This window comes from Ips typographus, linkage group LG2, assembly GCF_016097725.1.
Source record: "Ips typographus isolate SLU linkage group LG2, UJ_Ityp_2.0, whole genome shotgun sequence".
Taxonomy (NCBI): Eukaryota; Metazoa; Arthropoda; class Insecta; order Coleoptera; family Curculionidae; genus Ips; species Ips typographus.
This window is the reverse complement of record NC_138423.1, coordinates 6684644-6696198: the sequence shown is the minus strand read 5'-3', so window position 1 is coordinate 6696198 and position 11555 is coordinate 6684644. Positions and strand designations below refer to the sequence as shown.

Below are 11555 nucleotides of genomic sequence, written 5' to 3'. Positions count from 1 at the left end.
GAGTACAATCTCTGTCTTTATTATTAAAAAACTCAGTTACTTTTATGTACTATAGCTATTTATGTACCAAGGGCGTTAGAGAGAATATAATGTCCTGAAGGCCTGAGGTACAGGTTTCGGCCTGAAGTTTTATGTTTTTCCTAATTCAGCAACGGTACTTTTTTGTACTTACTTCATCTAATTTAAGGTCCTTTGGTATAAATATGCTCTTTGCTGTGTATTGGAACCCTGCTGGAGTAAAACAAAATATTGCCAAAATTGCACTTTTTGCCAAAAATAGCATTTTTTCAATTTTTGAAATTGAATAATTTTTTTATTTGAACTTTTATAGATTTGGCCTCTCTAGCTCTTCATGTTACCGAGATATTGAATTTCAAAAAGTAGTAAAAAAAAAACCTGATATATACCTTCAATTTTTCTGAAAAATGAAAAATAATAAGTGCTTTTTTTGTACTTATTTTATCTAATTTAAGGTACTTTGGTATTAATATGTCCTTTGCTGTGCATTGGAATCCTCCTGGAGAAAAATAAAAAATTGGCAAAACTGCACTTTTTGTCGAAATAGCATATTTTCCAATTTTTGTCTGTGAAAAAAAATTTTGCACCTGATCTGTCACATTCAAACCTCAGCTTAGCTTAAGTTGTAATTAAAAATCGGCTTAAGTGTCGGGGAAACGGGCATAACTCAGTTATTTGACATTTTCACTAAAAATAGGATGATCAAAAGAAGATTTTAAAACCTACAAATTGGTATATTGAACTATACTGTAGCTCTTAAAATAACCCAGTTACAAGGTGTTAAAGTGGAAGGTGGTAGCGACATACAACACCACTAAATGAAACTTGTATTTAGGTATCTCAGATAAACCAGAAATACATAATATATTATTGGTATACAATCTATTATTATAATTTGCCGTAGTCTTCTTTGATAAAGTCAGCACAGCGTTCGCCGGTCATATAGGAAGTGGAATGTGGATGGCCCGAAACAGTTTCAGGGAAAATGCTAGTGTCTGCGACCCTTAAATTCACAAATCCGTGAACCAATAATCGATGATTCACAACCGACTTGGACGTGTCATTTCCCATCAAATTGGCTGAGGTTGAATGGAAATGCTGTGGAAAAATTATCTATTATTTGTAGTAGTAAAACAATAATGTTTGTGGAAAACTTGAATGCCCGAAGAAGGGGCATTAATATCAAAACCTAAAAAAGTGAATAAAAAAATCAATAAAATGTTCGCTAACCCTTTCCTTCCCAGTGATTTTTTTTTTGTTTTTTACTAAACCGACACTTTATCGTTACCAATAGATGGCACTAGAGTATCAAAACAAAAACGCAGGCATAACCTACATGTTCAATTGTCAGTAGTTGTGCGCATAAATAATAGGCGGTTATTTTGTGAGTCTTTTGAAGAAACGTAAGTATATAGTTGTAATTTTTGCTTATTTACCTTTAGTTAGATCTAATCAAGAGCTCTATGCAATATTATAGGTGATTTCCAAATTGTTACTGTCATTACACGACTTTGAACTTAATCATTGCATATGGAGTCATTGAGCGCCAAGGTAAAAATTTTGGTTAAAAGCAAATACTGTTGCAGGTTTTTTTATTATGTCTGATTACGTTGGATTATCACCTACCGAGGCAAACAATTTGTTGCTTCTGATGGAAGGTGACGTTTCTGACGTAGATATTGAAGACTTGGACAGCGAAAATGAAGAAATGTTAGCAACAGTCAGGAATCCTATGAAGAGATGCAGAATCTGTTAATTTCTACAGCTTCCTTTATCCCTTTAAGAACTGGTCAAAGAGATTGAAGATACTTTTATTAGATTTTATACTAACTTTATTTTACTGACATAAAACAATGGAAAGACATAAGCACACTCGAATAATAATTACCGTCTATCTTTCTTGACCTGAGTATCTTAAATTGTCATTAGATTACATAATGTTTATGTTTACCATGTTCTGTAAAATTGATTATTTTAACAGAATCCTGTTCCGTTTCACATTCAAACAGAAAACTATGAAGACAAGGGGGCAACTGAAACAGAAGAACCTGAAGATCCAGAAGATCTGTTACCGCTATCGGAAATTAGAAATAAGTTGGTGAGAAAAATGATTCCAAAATGGATAAAAAAAGATATAGATCCGACAAGTACGCGTTATGAAGAAAGCTTTAGGCCTATATCTGACGATGAAATAACGCCACTAAGTTATTTCTAAATGTTTATTGATGCTGACATCATAAATAACATTGTGCAGCAAACAAATTTATATTCTGTACAGAAAAATTTCAGATCAGTAAATACTAACTATACTGAAATGTGTCAGTTTCTAGACATTCACATTATGAGTGGAATTATTCAAATGCCTGCTTTTAGAATGTTCTGAGCGAATGCAACTCGTCTTCCTATCATTGCTGATGTTATACCTAGAAATAGGTTTGAAAAACTTCGCGCTATGCTCCATTTCAACGACAATTCAGAAATTAAAACAAGGAATGAAGAGGGTTATGACAAACTATTCAAAGTTAGGCCATTTGTAGATGCCATCCGTAAAAATTTCGGAAAAGTGCCAAATGGGGAGCATCAAGCAATTGATGAAATCATGATTCCTCTCAAGGGGCGTCCAAGTCTAAAGCAATATATAAAGAATAAACCACATAAGTGGGGAATTAAAATTTTTGCAAGAGCGGGAACATTCGGTTTTGAACATGATTTCGAGATCTACGTCGGAAAGGGTACCGTGACTAATCCTACAGACTTAGGCATAAGTGGTGACATTGTATTGCGATTATGTCAAAGTTTACCACATAACAAAAACCACAAGCTATTTATGGACAACTGGTTTACATCGTACCAATTGCTTAGTGACCTAAAAAGTCGTGGTATTTTGGCATGTGGTACTGTACGTTTAGCGAGAATGAAATGCAACATTTTGAAAAACGAGAAGGAGTTGAAATCGGAACGAAGAGGATCGTTTGACTACGCCACGGACCAAAATAAAAATATTATAGTTGCAAATTGGTATGACAATAAAACTGTACATATTGCTTCAAACTATACAGGAATTTATCCCATCGGTGTAGTCAAAAGATGGTCGACGACAGAAAAAAAAATATATCGATGTAGATCGTCCAGATATAATAAAGGAATATAATTCCTATATGGGTGGCGTCGATTTGAATGACATGTTAGTGTCATTATACCGTATAAAACATGGTGTGAAGCGGTACTACCTTCGCATTATTTTCCATTTAATTGATGTAGCTATCGTAAATGCGTGGTTATTATATCGAAAGGACTGCAACTTGAGAGGCACGAAACATAAAAGTCTGATAGATTTTAGAGCTGATATCGGGAATGCTCTTCTTCAAAAAAATGTCTGTTCTCTATTTAGAAAAAGGGGGAGGCCTACAAGCACTGAGAGTTCACCTGTGGGATCACCCACTTTGCTTCCACCCATGCAAAACAAGAAAAAAATCACCATTCCAACTCCAGTTGACGATGTTCGATATGACTCTTACGGTCATTTTCCAACTCATTTGGATCCAAAGCAGCAATGCAGGCAGTGCAAAACATCTTATTCCAGGCTTGGATGCGTTAAATGTAAAGTTGCTTTGTGCCTACAAAAAACTGATTTGTTGAATTTCACGTAAAAAAAATAAAAATTAAACTAAGAACTGTTATTTGTATTTGTTTTTCCTATCTGCCCAATGACGCCATATGGAGTCATTGTTCAAAATCAATATTTCCGCTCCTCTTATAGAAATACACCATTTTACGATAAAAATTAACATACCGGAGCACAAAAAGTAATACAAATATGAAAAATTGGTCATGAAAGGGTTAATTAAAAAGAAAATTAATAATTTTCTCACATACTTAAATATCTCAGAAACGGATACAAATAGATATGAAATTAGACATAAAATAGGCTCAAAAAAGAAACAATGTACAAGATGTTTAACCGGAACTGCCACAATTTTGAAAATATTTTAGAATTTAGATGAACTGCCTCCATGGACATATTTTCAGAATTATAGTCATTACTGTTCTTCGATAGTAGATTGCGACGATTCGTGATAGATCACCCTGTACAGAGGATTCAATTCAAAATAAAATTTGAACTTTGGCAAGCTTTACTGTCTTCAAACACACTTGCGGTGGTCACTAGTACGTCTACAACGGAAGAAATAGTCAACAATCCAAATAATAGACTAAATGTGTTTGTGTTCCACTACCATCTACCTTGTTTTTTAATAAAAAGTAGGTATGCAACGGGTGGTAAAAGAATTTTATGGCCCGAGGGCATAAATTCATTTTTTGACCCTAAAGGTACATTTTCAGTTTTTTTTGTACATACATCTAGTTTATATCGAAAAGTAGTAGTCCATATGCACACAGTGGAGTAGTGAGTGTAAGTGAAAGCAAAACTCAGAGTCGATCTCCACAAATATTTATTAATAAAGGTTGTTATCTGCCTAACATGTTTCGGGTGTATTCAGACACCCATCTTCAGAGGCTGTAAGTTATACAGTGTGTTAATTAAAAACTTGTAAAACTAAGGATATGGAAGCCTACCTTAACTAGATCACTAGTCTGCTGACTGTCATTCTAAAAGGGGGGACAGCTGAACCCAGATGTACTAAGGTGTTTTTTTTATTCTGCACGGGGGAAAAAAACCTTGATCAAAAAACCCAGTTCTGGTTCTGAGGTGACAGGTTGCTCCGTTTTTTTATTCTTGAAGGGGGAAAAAACTTAATCAAAACCCAAAGAAGTTGAATGATGTAAAAACTGCATGTTTATCTGTAATTAAAAGCATGAGTAGAAATAGGATGTCCTGAAGGGGTGTATATGTAATGGGGGGGGCGGCAGATAAATTAAAGTATAAATAAACCAAGCAACTAACTTCATCTTTTGACATCAACACTGGGTTTTGATTAAGTTTTTTTCCCCTTCGAGAATAAAAAACGGAGCAACCTGTCACCTCAGAACCAGAACTGGGTTTTTTGATCAAGGTTTTTTTCCCCCGTGCAGAATAAAAAAACCACCTTAGTACATCTGGGTTCAGCTGTCCCCCCTTTTAGAATGACAGTCAGCAGACTAGTGATCTAGTTAAGGTAGGCTTCCATATCCTTAGTTTTACAAGTTTTTAATTAACACACTGTATAACTTACAGCCTCTGAAGATGGGTGTCTGAATACACCCGAAACATGTTAGGCAGATAACAACCTTTATTAATAAATATTTGTGGAGATCGACTCTGAGTTTTGCTTTCACTTATCTAGTTTATAGTTTCAATGTACTCATATGCATGCGCATATAAAATATATTGTAAAATATGAATACTTACAGCTATTGAAAACCTACCGTAGAACCATAGTGTCTAATCGCACATATATTCCATTTTCTAGAGCCCTTTTTGCCCTTACACCCAGGAGCATCCTGAAGAACTGGTTGCATTTGAAAATTACGGAAGGTTTTAGTTTCCTTCAAAGCTAGAGTCATCTTTATAGCTTGCAGCATTACTTCCACATCGTCAGGATCTGCGTAGCTATTGGAATCGATTAAGGGCTTATCTTTGGGATCGCTGGATTTCAAAGTGATCGTTCCACGTGACTTTGGATGCAACAACGCGACGAAGAGGTTTAGGTCAGTTTCTTTGTTTCCTTCCATAGAATCGACTGTTGCGTTACTGAACCTGTTTAACAACAATACGGTTTGTTGGTTAACTAGATACAATAAGAAATTCCTGAATTACCTGAACATTTTTTGAACAGAAGTTGGTTCTGCGTAGGGCTCAAAAGTCGCCAATTCGATATTGGGCCTACCCGCACTGTCACCATAGCTCGACCAAGCCACCACATTCGCCTGGTTTGTTAAAGGTCTAAGATGATTCTGATAACGTTTCACTTGCTCCAAAAAAGTGTAATTATATAAAGTACGGTTAGTTCTGAAACATACGTTGTGTTAGATTTGGTTGAAGTTACATCAGAACAACTGTTACTTTATGTAAAACCCTAAGAACAACGCATGGTCCTGGTAATACTGGCCTACCGGTAAGTCAGCAATTACTGGAATATCCAACGCTATCAGGTCTTTGCGAGGCCCTATACCTGAATGTAACAGCAGAAATGCAGAGTTGTAAGGCCCTCCTAAAATTGAATTATAGCAATAAAAGCGTTTTAGAACACCTTAACAGAACATAGGAAAGAAAAATAGAGGCATTTGAGATGTGGACCTACATAAGAATAATCAGAGAACATGACCCACGCAGAAGTGCCTAATAGAATGAATAAAGAGTATTTGGAGGTGTTAAAGAGAAGAAAGATCACCTATCTGGGTCACATAATGCAGGCTTCAAAATATGAGACACTTTCCTTAATAATCTTGGAAAAGGAGAATATATTGGCTGGGGAATCTGTGAGAATGGTTGAGCTTCTGCAGATTTATTTAGAGAAGCAGTTTTTAAGGTCAGGATGGAGAGGAGAAGAAGAATAATAAAACCGTTGAACGTTGTGGAAATGGAAGAACACTACGTAACTGGCTTCTAGCTCATCAACTAACCTGATATTATAATCTCCTTATTGGCATAGGCAATGTATTTAGTTTGATTTTTGACAAAGATAACTCCTGTTGCGGTCACCTTATCGTCGTCTATAATCACTTTGGTAACGTAACTATTAATGCTGACTTCCAAATTGGTTCTATTTAGGGCACGATTAATAAAACTGGTGACGGCACTGGCGCGTTCATTTCCCTTCATAGTCACCGCAATCCTAGAAACACCAGTACTGGCCACCCCATTGAAATCTTCATAGCTGAAGCCTTGTTCGTAGAAGGCATTTAGCAATGGTTCGGTCTGGAAAATGTAACAAGTTCAAATCGGTTTGTATAACAAACCCTTTAATAGTACCGTTTCAGAGTCCACGTCATTGCTAACAGTCAAATAGCCGTCGTGTCCATGGTACTCATCGTCTCTGGGTTCATAAGTGACATTTTCAGATTTAATGTAATAGGGCAGCACTTCTTCCCAAGTCCAGTTTTGCGCACCATACACGTCAACCTATGAAAAATGCAGAAAAACTATAACATTTTAGCTTTTCACCACAAATATATGGGATGTGTATTCAATTAAGAAGTGAAACAAATAAGTGATATACAGGGTGGTCCAGTTTTAAATGTCAATAATTCAACATTCGATAGTCCATCATAAAATAAGTTGACATACATTATGTCATTTTTCCGGCTTATTTTCTACGTCACTGGATATTTTTCAAAAATTACTGTTTCTTTTACTTTTCTTGTTCAATTTGAAAAAATAAATGCCTCTTTCTGATTTGAAACTTCGTTTGCGAGTACTTTAAATAGTATACGTTCAAAACCATCCCAACTCTTCCAGACAAATTGAAAGACTTTAGTTCTGAAAATTGATTTAGAAACCAGTAAATTTACTTTGAAACGGTGAAAATTGACTTGGGAAGCTTAAAAATTGTCTTTGCAACCAGTTTTCATGGTTTTCAGACAAATTGAAAGAATTTAGTCTTGAAAATTGACTTGTAAACTGTGACAATTGACTTGAGAGGCTAAAAAACTGTGTTTGTAGTCAGTTGTCACTGTTTTCAGATAGATTGACAAACTTTAGTACTGAAAAATGACTTGTAGACATTAAAAACTACTTTCTCTACATTTTTGACAACAAATTCACACATATAAACCTTGAAAATTGACTTGGACACCAAAATGTGATTCTGAACCAATGAAAAGTGACATCAAAAGCTTAAAATTTACATTTGAAGAAAGTTTTCATAATTTGAAAACACATTTCAATCTTTCAGCTTGGAAAATTGAGTTTCAAGGTTTTCTTAACCAAGTTTTTAACATAAAAAACAATTTTTACATTTTCCATAGGCTTAAAAATGTCATTTCAAGCTTTGTCACTATTAAATTGACTCGAAAAAAATTCGAGGTAAATCACTTGTGTATATTTACCCATCTTTGAAAATCACCGGGATGAGCTCGAAGGTAAAATCCCCCATTTATACTGGACGTCCCTCCTAAAACTCTACCACCCCTAAGAGCGCACTGCTTATTTTCCATACCTAAAATTATAACACTCCTCACAATTTTAAAACTTTTTGCACGTTTGGCTTAAACAGCCCACCTTGACAAGCGTAAGTTTGTGGTACCGTTACGTATCCGATATCATCTTCGCTGGTTGCAACATATCCGTACATGGACAATAACTTATTTAGGTCGGTTACGTTAGGGCCTGCTTCTAAAAGTAGAACCTTCCATTCTCCAATTTCAGTTAATCGATTTGCGATAACCGAACCGGCCGGACCCGAACCCACGATAATAAAATCGTATGTTCCATATTCTGAAATTATTAATTATTTTCCTAACGAGTGTGGAAAGTGATATTTTACGCAAGTCAAGTGCCCAAAGAACATGTTTTTGAGCATCAGTGTGCGTAAAAGTCACTTTCCGCAAGTGGTTTTAAGGAATAAAGTCTACGACCAGACAGTCGAAAGATAATTCTGGAAAGGTTTTTAAATTACAAGAACAATAAAGTAAATGAAGAGCATCTCTTAAAAGATTTTATTTATTAAAATAAATTTATAAATTAAAAATATAGAAATTGGGTAAAATTTCCAAAAATTTATGACAGCTATGTAAATGGCAGACACGATTAGCTTAGAACACGCTGTATATGTTCTACAATGGAGTGCACAATAAATGTTTTGATTCAAACCTGTTTTTCAAATCAATTTTACTTTCTCAATACAACTGACGTCCTGTCTTAGGTAATCACCCGGTACATAGTAATCTTGTTGATAATAGCCCGAAACTATCTAGAAATGCCAGAATCTGTAAGGGAATGCTAGAAGCTATCTGCCAATGCTTTTTAAATTAATTAGCAAAACCAGAAGCTATGTGGCTTTGCCAAAAACTATTTGCCTAGAAACTATCTGGCATTATCAGAAACTATCTGGGCATTGCCTGAAACAATCTAACATTAGCAGAAATTGCCTGACATTACAAGAAATTATCTGATAATTGCCAGAAACTATCAGGCATTACAAGAAAGTATCTGCCAATGCTAGAACCTATCTGGCATTTCCAAACTCTATCTGGCAAATACCGAAAAATGTCTAATAAATATTTGGCGTTTCCAGAAACTATCTAACAATTTTTTGAAATTATCAGTCAATGTTACAATGTATCTGACAACTATCTATTGCAAGAAACTGTCTGCAATTGCTATAATCTATCGGGAATTGCCAAAAACTATCTGCCAATGCTAAAATCTATTTGGCGCATTTCCAGAAACTATCTGATAAATTCCGGAAGATAACTGCCAATGTTACAATCGATCTGGCATTGCCAAAATGTATCTGCCAATGCTAGAATATATCTGGCATTCCGACAGACAATTGCCAGAAACTATATGCAATGTTAGAATTTATCTACCAAAGCTAGAATCTATTTGGAATTGCCAAAATCGATCTGCCAATGCTTGAATTTATCTGACATTGCCACAAACTATCAGACAATTGCCAGAAACTATCTGCCAATGCTAGAATCTGTCTGGCAAAGCTATAGAATTTATCTGGAATTGCTAAAATCTATCTGCCAATGCTAGAATCTATTTGGTATTGCCACAAACTATCAGACAATTGTCAGAAACTATCTGCCAATGCCATAATCTATCTGGCATAGCAAAAAACTATCACAATTAATATATATACAATTAATAACTACTCTCAAATTCGTGAAAGTAGTTGAATTACAATTAGTCAATGTTTTTAAAATGTAGTTGAACTACCAATTACTTCAGTAAAGTAGTTGAATTAATAGACAATTACAGTAGTTCAACTACTGGCATTAATTCAATTACTCAAATGTAATCGAACTACTCAAATGTAACTGAACTATTAAAAAGTAATTTATTTATTGGCAGTAGTAAATGTACAGGCTGTCCAAATAAGAGTGGCACTCGGCTTTTTTGACTTAACGGTTAATCGTAGAGCTTTGAAAAAAAAAATTTGTTATAAAAAGGGGCCAAAAGAATCGCTAGAAAATATTTTCAGTTTCAGGAAATGTCCTCAAGAGGGCGTACTAACAACTTTAACTTAAAAAAAGTGCATATCTCCAAAATTTCAAATACAATGGCACTCTGAAAATACTTGCAAACGGAAGCTACGTTTACTAGCAACAACTTTGATTAAAACCTTTTTTCTCCATTTCTTGACTTAAAGTGGTGGAGGTAAGTCAAAAGTTGCTTTAAAAAAACTGCGATAACTACGAAACCCTTTGTCGTAGAACATTAAGTTTGGCACCATTGAAAAGAGCAGGTTTTTTTCTATTAGATGCTCCATAAATAATTATTTAAAGTTGTTTTCTTTCGTCCACAGGTGGCGCTTTTTACAAAGAAATTTTATTTTACCGCCTAACTCAAAAAAATGAAATGCAACCTATAGCGTTGTTTAATGTTAAAATGAAGAGAACAAAATACTACACCAGGCAGCAAAAATCGCAACTTTCTAACTTTTTTCTATTTTTTCATTTACCCAACCAAAACGCCGTTCTGAACCCGGTTCAGTAAACCGCTACTTCTCAACCGCGCAAAACACAACAATCGTATCTAACCTCAAAAACAAGTAGTTCCATTACTTTAACATTATTTGTAATTCAACTACTCTGAAAAGTAGTTTAATTACTCTGAGAGTAATTCAATTACTCTGAAAGTAATTCAATTACTCTGAAAGTAATTCAACTACTTTCAAATTTCGTTTTCGTTCGTTCAATTACAGAACAAATCGTAAAATCAATTACCAATTACAACTACTTTTGCTGAGTAATTGAAAAATCAATTACAATTATTGTTTTTGAAAAGTAATCTAATTACAGTAGTTCAATTACTTAAAATTAATTGAACTACATTTTCCAATTAAAGTAATTCAAATACCGACAGCTCTGCTGACAATTACGAGAAACTATCTGACAAAGCTATAGAATCTATCTGGAATTAGCAGAATCTGTCTGCCAATGCTAGAATATATCTGGCATTGCCAGAAACTATCTGCCAATGCTAGAATCCTTGACAATTTCCAGAAATTATCTAGCAATGCCAGGCGCTGTGAATTGCCAGAAGATATCTGGCATTGTCACAACAATCTAGCAATATGCCAGAAGCTATCTGGCTTTGCCAAAAACTCTGGCAATTACTAGAAACTATTACGCATTGCCAGAAACTATATAACAATTGCTAGGAAAAATCTAGCATTGTCAGAAACTCTTAAAAAAATCAATGTAGAAAAATTCTTACCGATTGGTTCTTTGTTAGTTGCGTTAAGGTATTCGGATAAGTCATCGGGAGGTTCATAGTTGATCGCTTCTTCTATTAATGCTTCCAATTCTTCAGCTAGTTGCGTAGTATTCGCATTTTCTCCAAACGGAACAACGGCCCGAATGCAAAGTATGAACAAAAGTAGCGTCCACATCTCGTCGAGAAATCATTGAATAGTCCCGTTATGACC

General features: G+C 34.9%; 1 protein-coding gene across 1 annotated transcript; it reads right to left on the bottom strand.

Moving 5' to 3' along the window:
• Positions 1-731: 731 nt before the first annotated feature.
• Positions 732-11521, bottom strand: LOC145724768 (glucose dehydrogenase [FAD, quinone]-like). Its single transcript, XM_081973194.1, has 9 exons — positions 11345-11521; positions 8177-8392; positions 8005-8114; positions 6929-7078; positions 6580-6874; positions 6020-6167; positions 5774-5965; positions 5383-5713; positions 732-1116 (listed from the first exon to the last, which is right to left on the bottom strand). The coding sequence occupies exons 1-9, from the start codon at positions 11517-11519 to the stop codon at positions 907-909; spliced, it is 1827 nt and encodes a 608-aa protein (XP_081829320.1). The 5' UTR covers positions 11520-11521; the 3' UTR covers positions 732-906.
• Positions 11522-11555: the final 34 nt, after the last annotated feature.

What these genes read in the sequence shown, in the direction of transcription:
- LOC145724768 (XM_081973194.1), bottom strand. Translation starts at nt 11,519, where the DNA reads ATGTGGACGCTACTTTTGTTCATACTTTGCATTCGGGCCGTTGTTCCG. An exon ending in AACTAACAAAGAACCAATCG is followed by an intron (nt 8,393 to 11,344) that starts GTAAGAATTTTT and finishes TAATAATTTCAG; the next exon opens with AATATGGAACATACGATTTT. An exon ending in TAAGGAGATTATAATATCAG is followed by an intron (nt 6,168 to 6,579) that starts GTTAGTTGATGA and finishes ATTCAATTTTAG; the next exon opens with GAGGGCCTTACAACTCTGCA.